Here is a 15,168-nt window from a genome sequence, read left to right on the forward strand (position 1 = left end):
GCTCTTAATGGTCCTGGCTTTACTTTTCCAGAATGAAAACTTCAGGTCCTAGGTCTTTTTCTTACTGGGATATTGTTAGCAATTGAACGAATGAAGGCGATCCCAGCCAGAAATCTCCAAGATGAACCACCAGATACACCAAACTTAAGAGCACACCCTAGATCGTAGAACACGGAGCGTCCAGCCCCGGCTGTTTCAAATTATCACGGGACTTTATAAGAACATGAAACTGAAAATGGGAAAGTCCCTCTGTAACCTAGTTCGGCATCACCGGCTAGGAGACTGGTGACGGCCACCGGATCTGAGTTCGGATTGGCTGCTAGATCGGGGACTATATAAGAGTGCGCGCCCAGGCTGGCTCTCATTTCTGTCGTCCCGCTGACCGGACCGGCACGATGGCTCGCTCGGTGACCGTGATCTTTCTGGTGCTTGTCTCTCTGGCCGTCGTGCTTGCCATTCAGAGTGAGTGCCTCTTCCCCCTCTCTTGGCGTTAAGATTTGATTTCTCCTTAGTTTTCCTTCCCGACGGGATTGTCCAGGGCTGCGTCTCTCGGGAAAGCAGTGGGCGTTCTGCCGCCCGGCGGCTCTTACTGCTCCGATGCTACTGAGTGGATGCGGCTGTTTGCGAGTATGCGGACAGTCAGCTCTGGAGGTGGGGAAGGCGTCTCTTTTGCTCCTCTGTCTTCCGGAGCCCCTAGGCTCCCTGAGCGCAGCAGGAGGGTGGGGCTGCTCCGAAAGTGCGGGGTGGAGGGCTAAGGGCGAGTGGAAGCTAGGCTGCGACTCCGGGAAGTCAGACCCCGCTGCGCAGCTTCTTTTGCACTTGTAGAGCGCCTAAGTTCCAACCGAGCCGGAAGAGAAATGGGTGTGGGTCCCAGACTCTGCGATGTTTCCAAAGCTTTCTGTATTATTTATGTTGCTTTTAGTGATAACCATAAAGGCCGCTGGGTATGATAGCTTATTGCTCAGGACCTTGTGTGCCTCATAAGTTTGAAAGTATGTCTACGATGTAAACGTTAAGGTTCCTCATGTGTTAAGACAGGGAACTAGAGGAAGCATCGAGATTTAAAGTAACTTATTCACACAATAGACTAATGGCAGTCGGGGCCCGAATTGAGGCTGACCTATGCCATCTGTGGTAATGCAGGCTTTGGGCTGTAACTTCCATTTGTTTCTGGAAGTGCTCAGGCCTTCCTGGGTGGTAGCCTGTGAAGTAGCCTGGGATGCCTTGGGCCCCTAGTACCACACACACCACTTCCTTTTTGGCACGCTGCCTGGTTCTTTCCGCGATCGAGCCTCTGCTTTCAGTTTTGAAAAAACCTTAGACTTTGTCTCTAGTCAGGGAGGTTTGAACTCGGTGAGGATTATTTCCGTTTGGTTACCAAGATTCTTGAGAGTAAGTAGTAACTCCCTTAGTCGTGGAGGTAGAAATATGGCAGAGCCCAGATTTAAACCCAGGCCAACACTAGTCTTAGTTGTGGAAGAGATGGTTCTTGCCCAGAGGATTCCAGGCAGGATGGACCTGGGCTCTGACCTCTGTGGCATTTAGCATGTTCTTGTTACCAAAACCTCAAATGCAAGGGAATCTGTGGTTTATTTTACTTCAACTTTACAGGGAAAAAAGAATTCAAAGCTTGAGACCTTCACCCTAGCTGGCCACAGTTCTTAGTCTTCCTCTCCCTACTTCCTTCCATGGGCAGATAAGTGGCTGCTCTTCCGACCATGCACACTGAATAGATATGTCTGAGAGTATATTATGGCTGGGCATAGTGGTGCACACCTTTAATCTCAGAATTTTGGAGGCTGAGGCAGGTCGATCTCTGTGAGTTCAAGACCAGCCTTGAAACACCAAAGAAAAAAAAAGAAGAAAGAAAGTATATTACAAGCCAAGTGCGATGAGTCATGCCTGTGATCTCTGAACCCGGGAAGCTTAGACAGGCGTTTGAGGCCAGTCTGGGAGACAGAGGCAGACTTTATCTCAAATAAATAATAAACAAGTATGTAAGTAAATGGAGGGGGAAACAAAGAGCCCGTGCAATGGCTCATAAGCTATGGTGCACACGCACATGCACACGCGCACACTTTCTCAGGAAAACATTATTATTATTATTATTATTATTATTTTCTTTTTAGAAACAGATATATTCATTAGCAATAGCTTGGTATCAACTCTGCATATTCTACACAGTAGTGCTTCTTGCCACGTTAGATGGGAAGCCGAAAGAGAACTCGACGGTGGCAGCCTTATGGCTCAGCAGTTAAAAGTACTTGTCGTATAACCTGGCCACTGAGTTCACAGAACCCATGATGGAAGGAGGAGACTGTCTCTAACAACGGAAAGAGTTTATGGTATTTTCTTTCCATGTCCCTATAGTGTGCGGTCGTTATTCCCAACAGCAGTCATTTGGAAGAGCAAACTAGAAATCCATCTCCCCTCACATACATTGCTCCCCTTCTAGCGGAGTGCACTCTCATCGGTCGTGACCCTGCTTCTCCCTGCTGTCCTTTATCCATCCCAACCACATCGCTTAAAGCTTTGCTAGTGCCTGTGGTATTTACGTTTTGTTTGGTTTCTAGCTCATGAAACCAGAAGTTTGTTTTTGGAATGCAAACTCTGGGCTGGAACAGAGAAATTTGTTTGCTAGGACTGCACCCGGGGTTGGCTTGCGTAGGAACCTAAGTAGGGAGGAGCCAAGGCTAACACCTGTCGCCTGAGGGTAACTGCCCAGCTTTCCCCGCTGTATCAGACATATGCTGGGAAGTCTAGGGAGGAGCGATACGCAAAATGAAAGGGGATGAAAACAAGAAAGAAAGGGGGAGGAGATGACGCAGCACACAAGAACCGTGCTTGGGCTTTGATGTGAGTGCTACAGAGGGTGTGCAGAACGAGGTATGACATTTGAAAAGTAGGTGGGCTATGGGACTTAGTAAGGGAAGGGGTGGGCACAGCTCTTAAGAACATCCAGTGAAAGCTTCTTGAAAATCCAGCACAGCCTCCAGTGACAGAAGACAGTGCTAAACGCCAGGTAGGAAAAACAGAAGGTGTGCTTAGGATTTTGAGGCAAAGACGCTAAGCTCTCAGAATGTAGGCGGGTAGCCTTTTGGGGAAGCAGATCACTTGTCCAGAGTAGAAATAGTGCAGGGAGGAACAGAGGAACAGTTGTAAGACGGTGCGGGGTGCACACTGAGCTACACCTGTCATTTGTCTTTTCTTGTGGCCCTCAGAAACTCCCCAAATTCAAGTGTACTCTCGCCATCCACCGGAGAACGGGAAGCCCAACTTCCTCAACTGCTACGTGTCTCAGTTCCACCCACCTCAGATAGAAATTGAGCTACTGAAGAATGGAAAGAAGATACCAAATATTGAGATGTCGGATCTGTCCTTCAGCAAGGACTGGTCTTTCTACATCCTGGCTCACACCGAATTCACACCCACCGCGACCGATGTTTATGCTTGCAGAGTTAAACACGTCACTCTGAAGGAGCCCAAAACCGTCACCTGGGGTGAGCTTTCAAGTTCTTCCTTACCTTCTGTAAGCTCCATCTGTCTTGAGTCACAGCTTAAAACTGCTTTGCCATTTTAAAAACCTGCATTCTGAGACTGTTAGCGAATACCCCCAAAAGGCCGATCTGTAGTGCCAGCATTGATGCTGGGAACCAGTATTTTCCTGCTATGAGCACAGGGAGCAGCAGCTCTACCCACTGTCCCAGATCTCTTTCCTCTTCTGTGCTTTCTCCAGCTTTCCTGGCAGCCTGATGCACACTAAGTGCCGGAGAGCATGCCAAGTAGGACAGGCCTTGGCCTGCAACCCCTGCCTTCAGTACCTACAATTCTGGACTGTTCCAGTGCCTTGGCTAGTTTATAGACAGGAATGGATCTCTGGGTTGTTCTCAACAAGTACTCCAGGCTACCAGCAAAAACCTAGTCTACCAGTCTTGTCACTCACAACACTGGGATGTTTGTTAATACTTAGTAGTATAAAAGTAATGTTTTGTCTCCATTTCTTTTTTTGTAGACCGAGACATGTAATCAAGCTCTATGGAGGTAGGTTTCTTGACTTTGAGTAGTGGGCCTTTGTGGGGAGGTGGCTGGAGCTGGGGGTAGAGCACATGCCTAGCGTGTATAAGGCCTTGAGTTCTGGGCCCAGCACTGCAGGAAGAGAATTGTTTGATTCACTATCCTAGGAGCTGTTTATAGACAGCTCAAACATGATAAACACCACTGTATGAAAGACATTAATCAGGGTAGCTTGTCAGTAGCTACAGAAGAATCCTTTGGGGTCAGATTCCTTTATCCTGTGGATTGGCAGGAAGGAGGCCACATCACTAGCCCCTCTAAAGGGAGAATGGCACCTTTGTGTAGGCAGCAAGGCAGGTGGGAGGCCGAGATCACCCGCACAGCCTGCATGGGTGTGGCCGACCTGTTTGTACCCTGGCAGCCCTGCTGAGAAGGCCCTGGACAAGGGACATGCTCTTCACCCAGCAGAACCAGGTGACAGAGTCCCACAGGTGCCCTTGGCCCTTTCAGTTTCGAGTTGGTAGGCACTAGGTTTACCTTCTAGAGGCTTCCAGACATTCGGGGAAAGAGGTGGACAGTGTTGTGACTCCATGTAAGGCACAGTCACTGAGGTGTCAGAAGGACAGCATGAGAGGGAATGTGGGCATCTCTGTCAGATGGTGTCTGGTGGTAGAAAATCCAGCTTTTTAGTGAAATCCAGGGACCCTGGGGCCAAAAGCTCACTCGAATCTTGTATTATATTTATTTCTTGGAAAGGGGAATTGATGAAGGGGGGATGGGTGATCTGCCCAAACAGGCAGTTACCAAATGGTGGAGCCAGGACTCAGCTCCTTTAAGAAGGTGGCTGTCATACAAACTCACTTGATGGTGAGGTCTGTAATGCAAGTAACATATGTTCCACTAACTTTCTCCTTCCCCTTTTTTTTCAGCTCTGAAGAATCATCTGGACCAGTTTAACTCCAGATCCGGTTTCTAATATGTTATACAATTTATCCACAAAGTAAAGAATAGCAATGAGCACACCATCTTCTTCACATCTTACCTTAAATATTTTATGCATATTTTAAAAAAAATTGGAGACTAATATCCTAGATTTCCAGAATAATAAAGCTTCAATGAGTGTTTTGATCAGAATAATAAATATGGTTAAGAACAAGAGTTGATCATATGTCAAACCCTCTGTACTTTTATTAGTTGGACGTGGTTACTCATCTTTGGTTTATCACAGCATAAGTGATTTGTTTAAAAAACTTAAGAAACTTGAGATATTTTCTTTTTGGTAAGGTGAAGAGGCCTAGCTGAAGTCTGTCACTGTGCTTAGCAGCCTAGCAGTTCCATCCCCCACCCTCATGGCTACTTCTGCTTTGTTATTTTTACTAAAAATAAAAAACTAAAAAAAAAAAAACCAAAAACCTAAAAACATTTGTGCCAGAGTGAAGTGAAGTGGTTTCTAGGTAGCCTTAAATGTCTGCAAGCCTGTGTGCAGTTTTCATCACCCCAAGAGCCAGTGGGTGTCTTAGAAGGTTCTTGTAGAAGCAGGCTCCTCAAACAAGGGTCCAGAGGAAAGGAGTCCAGAGGAAGGACTCCAAGGCAGAACAGTAGGAGGTGCTCGATGAAGGGCAGGGGAGGAAACTGAGGGGAGTAGGGATTTCAGACGTGCTGGCCCCACAGGGAGCTCTAGAGCAAAGATCACCTCTTAACGTTTGTCTTGGTGATGTGCACAGCCTGTTGCTGGCTCTACAGGAGCTGTATGCTAGGATGAAAGCCCAGGTATTTTGGGGTATGATTATGGTTATCCGTGGCAAATTGTGTAAAGGCTGGGGTCTGGTTCTTACTGCAGGGCGTGGGAGGAGCATCAGGACTACTGTGTTTCCTGGTAAATTCTGTTGGGCCTACAGCACACGCAGTCTGAAAACCCCACTCCTCGTTCAGCGTTTCAGCTAATGTTAAAGAGGGAATGCTAATTTGAAACTAAGTTTGAATCCTAATCTTACAAAAGTTACTATAACATTTCTGACTTGAGCTTCTAATTTTGATAGTTTAATTGTGTCCCCAAAGCTCCTTTTGTGGCTGGAGGTTTAGTCCCCGGAGTGGTGATGAGAAGTTGTGGGACCCATATGAGGAAGTCTAGTGGGAAGTCCTGTCAAGGGACAAGGAGCCTTCTGAGTTCTGAAAGGGTTGGTATAAAGGCAGCAAACCTGGCGTCTTCTGCCCTTCTGTTGCTCCAGCATGTAAAGTACTCACTCCTGATGGAGTCCTCCATCGCTGTTGGTGGGAAAGAGGAACCTATGGCATAGAGCCTGTGCTTATCACTAACAGTTTGAAATTTCCAAACCCTTTAGTTAAATAAATCTCTTCTTCCTAAGTAGCTTGTATCAAGTATTTTGTTATGACAATTAATTACTGATTAATAGTAACCGTAGAAGTCATGGGATGATGAGTCTTGCATCACAAAGCTTATTTATTTATTCCACGCAATTGTTAGCATTGTGAATTTAGATTTATTCCTTTACTTTTGTGTGTGCTACGTATACATATGTACACCACATGCATGCTTGCTGCCTGTGAAGTTCAGGAGAGATCATCTGGAAGAAGTCAGATCCCCTGGAACTAGAGTTATGGATGGCTGTGAGCCCCCATGTGGGTGCTGGGAACTCAACTTGGATCCTCTGGAGGAGCAGCCAGTACTTTTAACTGCTAAGCTTTCCAATTATTTTTGTGTGTGTGTATGCTTGTGTGTAAGGGTATGCATGTAGGAGTGAATGTATGTTCATATATGTGTGCATGTATATGTGAGTTGTTGGGGGGACAGGTGGGGGGTACGTGTGTGTGAGTGTGCATGAATGTGTAAGGATCGGAGGACAGGCTGCTGCTGGATGTCTTCCCCAGTTGCTATCATTCATTCTCTACCTTACATTTTGAGACAGTCACAGTGACCCTCAAGCTTGGAGATTTAGCTGGCCATCCAGCCTCGGGGACCTTCTAGTTATCACCTTCTCAGCACTGGGGTTATAGGCACACCTACGTATAGGTTATACGTAGCACCACAACCAGCCTTTCTGGGAGTGATGAGGATTGAACCCAGGTCCTTAGCCCCTAGGACTGAGGCATCTCCTAGGCCCCAGTACATGATATTTATGAGCTGTAGATGGGCCCAGGAGCCAACAACCTCCTAGGATGAAGTTCCTTGGGGTCCTAGGTGTAGTGTTTGATTTTCAAGTCTCCTCCTCTGTGGTTAGTGAAGTTTCAGCAGGGCTGACGACGGTTGTGTCACTACTGGGCTTAAGCTGCATAGGGAAACTCCATGGGACACTCCTCCACAACCTAGAAAAAGGCAAAGGTTCAAGGCACAGAGACATCAAAAGAACAAGGCTGCACTGGCAGCCTAGGAACTCGGCAGAAGGAAAGAAGACTAGGATCACACCTCCAAAGACTGCTCCTGCAGCAGCCAAGAGCCCAAGAAGAACCTGGGTGAGGGACCTGGGAGAAAGAGCCCCACCCCCACCCCACCCCCCCCTTGGAAAGGACCTCAGGGTAGGCTGCAGAGTGGAACTTCGTTAGTACCTACAGTGCTAAGAGGGATATTTCCAATTTCCTGTCCCCAAGTCCTGGTTAAACCTTGAACTGTAACCTTGTGTGTGTGTGTGTGTGTGTGTGTGTGTGTGTGTGTGTGTGTGTGTGTGTGTGTGTGTGTATTTGTGTCTTTGTGTCTTCTTTAGCACCACACTGCCAGATTGCCAGATTGCTTTGAGCCCCAACAATGGCTCTGACACGAATGTAGTATTGTTGGCTCTGTGATACTTTTCTGAAATGGTGACAATCTATATAAAATTCCCCAAACAAACAAACAAAAATCCCCAACTACACCCTTTGAGTTGCTTTGCATTTATCCAGCTATATTAGCCTAGTATAGCAAGTGTTCAACAAAATTTCAAGAAATAAATCAACAGGATAGTAAATTCTGGTTCTAAAGAAATGTGTAGGCTGCAACCTCTAACCTTCAGTTTCTGGACACTAAAAGTAATGTCACCATTGGAGCAACCAGAAAATGTCCTACTAACTTTCAAAGCCTTACTAGGAGACTGACGACAGTAGGATTGCTGATCTATATTCTGCAGTTAGATGTAGAGAACCATCACCCTTCCCCTTTGTTGTAAAGGGCTTTGGCTAAAGAGGAAACTAAGAGGCAGTGGGGGTGTCCCTTCTGCTCACAGCCTGGTGATATGGCAACCTTCCTGAGTGGGCAGACCTGCCTTTTGGGAGGCCATGGCAACAGGGATGGGGTCAAACAGCAGGAGTGGAATTCCAGGTGGTGTTTGTACCTTATCAACCGGCATTGTGGCCTCCACTCTGCAACCTGGGTGTTCCTGTGACAGCCTTCTCCATGTTTCAATATCTATGCAGCCTTGTGAGGCCCTCATGTCTCACCAGTGTAGCCAGCTCAGCACATATTCAGGTGCATGCTTCTCGTTCTCCTACCCATGAGCTACCCTGCAGTAGATGAGAAGGACATAATACCTAGATCCAACATGGGCTGCTGGAGCCTGGGTGGAGACCAGGTGATGGTGGGCTCTGCTTTCTGGGGCTGCTGAGCCCCACTGGTGGGCCTCTCTTTCCCCGGCTGGAGTAAGAAAGTATACTGTAGCCATGGCCTATGATCATGAGCCGCAGGGCAGGGTGGAGAGGGCCCATCATTATTGCCTGGATCAATGGGGTGATGCTTGTGATGGAGTACAAGTATCCACACCTGCTACAGTATCCACACCTGCTACAGTATCCACACCTGCTACAGTATCCACACCTGCTACAGTATCCACACCTAGGCTTCCAATTGTCTACCAGATCCCATGGTTTATACCCAGACTGCTTTTGTAACACTATTGTGCAGTATTCCTGCCACTGTGTTTGAGATATAATTCACAACCACACAGTAGGTACATTTAAATGCCCTCCCCACTAAAACCCTGCTCCATTTAGCAGGCTTCTTATAGTCCTCCTAAACCCTCTAGTCCTAGACAACTATTATATTTCAGTCTTTTGAATGTTCCTAGTCTTGATATTCCCTTTATTTTATTTCAAGTTGTGTCTATTTACTTGTGTGGGGGCATGTGTGCATGGGGCAGTAACAGGACATCCTGCTGGGGCCAATGCTTCTCCCATCATGCAGGATCTGGCATGGAACCCAGATGGTCAGTGAGTGGTATAGATAAGGGTCAAACTTCATCTCACTCTCTAGAACAAAATTTCAGATAAGACTCTTCAAAACCCCTCTTAGAGAACCCTGGGCCAGTAAAACAGCAAATACACTACATAGTTTTTCTTATTAGAAACTCAGACACATAAAGAGCTTTCTAACAGATTTATGTTCCGTATACAAGTGTTTGCCTGCGTGTGCTTATGTGTATGCATGCAGTGCCCTCAGACGCTAGAAGAGAACATAGGATCTCTTATGGAGTTAGAGCAGGTTGTAAATGGCCACGTGAGAACCCAGGTCCTCAGGAAGAACAGCCAGTAAGTACCCTTACCTGCCAAACCATCTTTCCAGGCCCTAAAGATTTTTTTTTAAAGACAGGGTTTTGTGTAGCTCAGGCTGGCTTTGCACTTCGTGTTCTTCAGTCTCTGCCTCCTGAGTGGTAGGATTTCAGGTCTGAGTGTCAGTCACTTCTCTCCTTCCACTGTGTAGGACCCAGGGTTCCAACTCAGATCACTAGGCTTAACGGCAAATGCTTTACCTGCTAAGACATCCTGCCTGTTTTATGTTAGCCATAAACACAAACAAAATGCTATCTAGACTATTTTGCTAGTGTTTAAACAAGCTGTATCCTCTTCGAGTAAGTGTATTTGGATTCACTGTCTTCCTACTGCTACCAGGACATGAAATAGAGGAGAGACACAGTTCAAAATCCATAACTAAGGGCGGGAGAGATGGCTCAGTGGTTAAGAACACTGACTGCTCTTCCAAAAGCCCTGAGTTCAATTCTTAGCCACAAGGTGGCTCACAAGCATCTGTAATGGGATCAGATACCCTCTTCTGGTGTGTCTGAAGACAGTGGCAGTGTACTCGCACACATAAGATAAATAAATAAATAAATATTTAAAAAATTCATAACTAAAATTTTTGAATCTGCATTTCCCATAACAAACTCTCTCTCTCTCTCTCTCTCTCTCTCTCTCTCTCTCTCTCTCTCACACACACACACACACACACACATCTTATACTATTATCGATCTTAAATCTTTAGCTTTAAATTACATTCATTTTTCAAGTGTTTGTGTGAATGTGCTCACATGCACAGAGGCCAGAGGATGATGTAGAATATTGTTCCTCAGGAGCCATTCGACATTTCTGTTGCTATTTTTACATTATTTAATTATCTGCTTTTTTTGAGTGTGTATACATGGATGCACAGGCCACAGCATGCATGTGTGGGGCAGAGGACGACTTGAGAGAGTCACTTCTCTCTTACCGTGTGGGTTCTGGGGATCAAACTCGCCTTGTCTTTATGTCCCACACTAGGGAGACAGAGAGGGAAGAAGGTGAGTCCAAGCCCAGGCTGGATGACATAAATGAGAGCCTGTCTCCAAAAACCAAGCAAAAGAATCTCACTGAGCTGTCCTTGCCCTGCTGTAGCACAGTGAGCGTGGAGGTGGAGAGGAACGGAACCAGAATCAGAGTTCAAACACTGCATACAGCCTGAGCTCTAAATTCTTATGTAAATCAGCTGGGGACCGATCAGCAGCTGTGAGGTGCAGGGGCCTGGACGTCGGCTTTAGACTTTGGTGCAAATCCAAAACCATAATAAATACAAGAATGCATTTATACTTTGGCAGCCCTGTGGATGAGTTCCAGACAAGCCTGAGAGTTCCTGCATCTAAAAAATAATTGCTAACTCTTGGCATGGCCTTGGATGTGTAACTGGTAGAGCTCTGGGAGAGTAAAGCATCTGGCTTTACCTGTGAGCATCTTCAGCCGGGAGTACTTGACTTAACTCACAAGATTCCAATAAGTCACACGTTACCTGGCTGTATCGAGGGTCCAGTGTGCATGGAAGGCACTCAAGAGTCACATGGGTGGAACTCAGTCATGGAGATGGAGGGCTAAGTTCGGTGGCAGAGTGCCTGCTTAGTTTGTCCAGTCCTGGGCTTAATCAATCCTCAGAAACACACAGAATGGGGCCATATCTTCTGTTGTTGTTTCCTGTGAATATCTCTTAAATAATAATGAAACATTACTAAATGGTCTGGTGGAAAAAAGCTATCAACCACCATCAGTGTTATTGTATTTACATGGGTGGTGCTTAGGGCCAATAAACCCTTTGGCTGGATTTCCCATGTCACTGTGTGGGAACCATGAGTAGTAAGACTTAAGGCTACTTTAACAATGTAAGAAATTGTTACCTGCACTGTTGGGGCAGTGACTCTTAAACCAACACACTCTGCCTCTCCCGCTTTGGGGACAGAGTCTCACTATGTAGCTATGGCTGGCCTGAACTCACGGTGTAGACCAGGCTGCCTTGGATCTCACAGAAATCTACCTGTTGGGGTTAAAGTCATGTGCCAACATGCCTAACCATAAAGTAATGCTTTACTCTCCCAGAGCTCTATCAGTTACACATCCAAGGCCATACCAAGAGTTGGCATTTTTCTTTAGATGCAGGAATTCTCAGGCTTGTCTGGAATTCATCCATGGGGCTGCCAGAATAGAAATGCATTCTTGTATTTATACATGTTGAAATTTAATTCCCATTGTAAGGCATAAGAAGGTAAAACTATCTGGCAATGGTGTTCAGAAGTAAGGTCTTTCAGTCATTAAGAATAACCATGATTGATTCCTGGTGGCTTAATAAGAGGGAGAATACACACACACACACACACACACACACACACACACACACACACACACACACACACACACAGAGAGAGAGAGAGAGAGAGAGAGAGAGAGAGAGAGAGAGAGAGAATTGACCAATAAGCCTTTTTCCCCCACCATCAATTATCAGATGGTCAGAACGTTTAAGTCACATAGATAAGGAGAGACCCCAGGACAGGGTGGAGCAGGTAGACAAAAGAGCTTGAGAGTCACAACTTTATCAGTCTGGGTTAAATCAAGCAAATTCAATTTTGTCTAGAACAAGGCAAAGTTTGTTTATTAATGGGCTAGGCAGGTCAGCACATTTCCTGATTACATCTTGGAGTAGAGGTCAGTCCTTTCTGACTACTTCTATCAGAGGTGCAGTATATGGTATGAGGGCAAGTACCATGTACAGTGGCTTGAAAGGCCAGCCTGAAAAATTGCTATGTACCCTGGAACTTAATGAGTGGTTTTATGTTCTTTGACCTGCCAGGACAGAGAGGAACTACTTCCCTTTGGTTGTATAGGTTGTGTGTGTTCTGACATTGGGTCAGCTAGTCAACCTAGCATGCTGATGGCTTCCAGGCTGCGGAAAGCATTTCACCTCGAAGCCTTCTTCTTTTACAGGGGACCATGTAGCCCTCACAAAGCAACCTATAGCTTAGGATGGGAGGTGTGACTTCTGTTGTGCTCTCTCCTTTAATAAAATGTTCAGGGCCGCATTTTCCTGCCTTACAGTGCTCATAGCAGCACTGTCTCTGCAGGGAAGCCCAGTTGTACCAGTAAAGCATTGACCAGACCTTCAATGTCTGCCTCCCATTGCATTCTGGTTGTTTGTTTGAGGCAGGGTTTCACTGTCACTCAGCGTGACCACAAATTCACCCTGTACCTCTGGCTGGCCTGGAGTTAGTGGTGATTCTCCTGCCTCAGCCTTCTGAGCTCTGGGACTACAGCATCTGTCACCACTGTACTCTTAGGATGTTGCCCAGGTCCCAGACCTTGATTGCTTGGCTTGGTCCTGGGCATGTAAGGTAAATGGGTCACATGTCCAATCTTTTGACATTGTGACATGACACTTGTCATCTACATGTTGAGCAATTTATAGTCTTCTTGGCATATGTGACCTGTCTGCTGTAATTAATCACTTAACCCCTACTATTAAAATGCCTATACTGGAATAGTTAAGAACTTTTATTAAGTAAGCTTCAGTGGCATTAGCATCCTAATGATGTCTCTGGGCCAGTAGTGTCCTCTTCGTGGTAGTACGGAGCAGAGCAGCACCCACTGTCCCAGATTCCTTTGTGTAGCTCCCTCTGACTCTCCTACCAGCCTGATGCACACTGAGCACCAAGGAACAAGCCAGGGAGGCCTTGGCCTGCACGCAATCCCTGCACCCGTGCGCCTACAACCTTGACCCGCTCCAGTGCTCTGGCCGGGTTTAACCCTGAGGCTCATCAGAAGGTGTGGGTCCCACTGGGCAGTAGGATTTGGGGAAGGGGCACAGTTTTCTTACGTGTACATGCATACGCACAGGGAGGAAGCATGCATGTGCAGGTGAGAGGACACCCTTGGGTGTTGGCTCATACTTTCCACCAAGGTTGAAAAGGCTCTCTCTTTCTGTAGGTTACCTGGCCTTCAAGCTCTGTGGAGTCTCCAGCTCCACTTCCCATCTCATGGTAGGAACACTGGGATTACAAATGAGCTGCTCCATGTGGGTTGTGGGGAGTCGAACTTATGTCCTTACCCTTGCAGGGCAGGCCCTCTTCACACAAAGCCATCGCCCTGGACACTGCTTTTTAAAACAGGGTCCCGTGTAGCCTATTGCACAGCTTGGCCTTAACTCACTGTGATCCTCCTGTCTCCATGTCCTAAGGGCTGGTTATAGGCATGAACCACCATGCCTAGCTTTTCACTGGTTAGTTCAAACCAACCAACCAACCAACCAACTAACCAACCAACCAACCATCCAACCAACCAACAGATGTTAGACGTTAGGGTTGGCAGGTTTTTTGTTTCTGTCTTCTTTTAAGGAGTTTTGAGACACAGTCTCACTTTGTACTCAAGGCTAGCCACGAACTGTGGGTTTTTTTTTCCCTATCTTTCACTCTGGTGCTGGTTTTATAGGTTCTACGCTACCATGGCAAGCAGCCCATAGCATTTTATGCCAGCAGAGCATAGTGTTTTAAAAGTCAGCCTTGTACATCTTCCCTGCATCTTTAATTTCATAGTTCAGTGCCACGGTATCACGGAGGTAGATTCTGATTTGAGAAAGTGTGGAGTTTTGTTGTTACTGTACTGCCCAGCATCATGATAATCCTTGAGTTACAGAAGACATTAATGAGGCAGCACTGGAGAGAAGAGCCTTCCCCCCCCCCCCGTAGTTTTCATCAGATGAACAGCTCCTGGGGTTTACACCCTTTCTTCTGTGGAGGCCCCAGATCTGGCTCCAGCAGACGCTGTCCAGGGAGGGCAGAGAGGCAGGCAGTGTGGTGTTACCATGCACCCTGGCTTTCCTGCTAGGAGACTGCCTTTTGTGAATGAACCACTCTCTTTTTTTTGCTAACAAGCCAGAAGAGCAGCTGCTGCCAATCGTCCACTGGAGAGAAGGCTGGGGTAGGCCAGGGATTAGGGCGTTTGTCTAGCACATGCAAGGTGGTAAGCTCAAGCTTAGCACTAAACACAGAAACAGAACACGCATGCAGGGCATTGAATCCCAGCGCTTGGGAGGCAGAGGTAGGTGAAACCTCTGTGAGTTTGAGGCCAGCTTGATCAACATCGTGATTTCTAGGACAGCTAGGGCTACACAGAAAAACCCTGTCTCAAAAACCAAAACACAAAACAGCAATAAACTCTACCCAAACCAACCAACCAACCAAAAAACAAACCAACAACGACGATGACAACAACAACAACAACAACAACGACTCTGAAATATAATAAAACAACAGACGGAGAATGTGCAGATCATCCACAGGGCCCCTTACTCATTCTCTCACTCACTTAGCCAGCGTTTACTACATATTGATAGCGTGGTAGGCCTGGGGCCTAAGAAGACAGTTCTTCCTCAGCAGAAGCTCACAGTTTCTGGGGGATGAGATTTGAGAAGGGAGAGGTTTAATGAAAGAGGTCACGCAGTATAACCAGAGCGATGATGGAAGCAGGCGCTATGTGCTGCTGCATAGAGACAGCTCAGACTTCTCAGTTACTCTCTTGGCAGACACCATGCCCTTAGCAGAAGGGACAGCCTGTGCAAAGCCAGAGAAGTAAGGCCTATGTGGGCAGTCCCTAGCTCTGGCGTGCTG

At 46.7% G+C, this 15,168-nt stretch overlaps 1 protein-coding gene across 1 annotated transcript; it reads left to right on the plus strand.

Moving 5' to 3' along the window:
- Nucleotides 1–351: 351 nt before the first annotated feature.
- On the plus strand, nt 352–6,379 carry B2m (beta-2-microglobulin). Its single transcript, XM_032904088.1, has 3 exons — nt 352–462; nt 3,222–3,500; nt 4,013–6,379. The coding sequence occupies exons 1-3, from the start codon at nt 396–398 to the stop codon at nt 4,024–4,026; spliced, it is 360 nt and encodes a 119-aa protein (XP_032759979.1). The 5' UTR covers nt 352–395; the 3' UTR covers nt 4,027–6,379.
- The last annotated feature ends 8,789 nt before the right edge of the window (nt 6,380–15,168 follow it).

The sequence above is a fragment of the Rattus rattus genome, chromosome 5, assembly GCF_011064425.1.
Source record: "Rattus rattus isolate New Zealand chromosome 5, Rrattus_CSIRO_v1, whole genome shotgun sequence".
Lineage (NCBI taxonomy): Eukaryota > Metazoa > Chordata > Mammalia > Rodentia > Muridae > Rattus > Rattus rattus.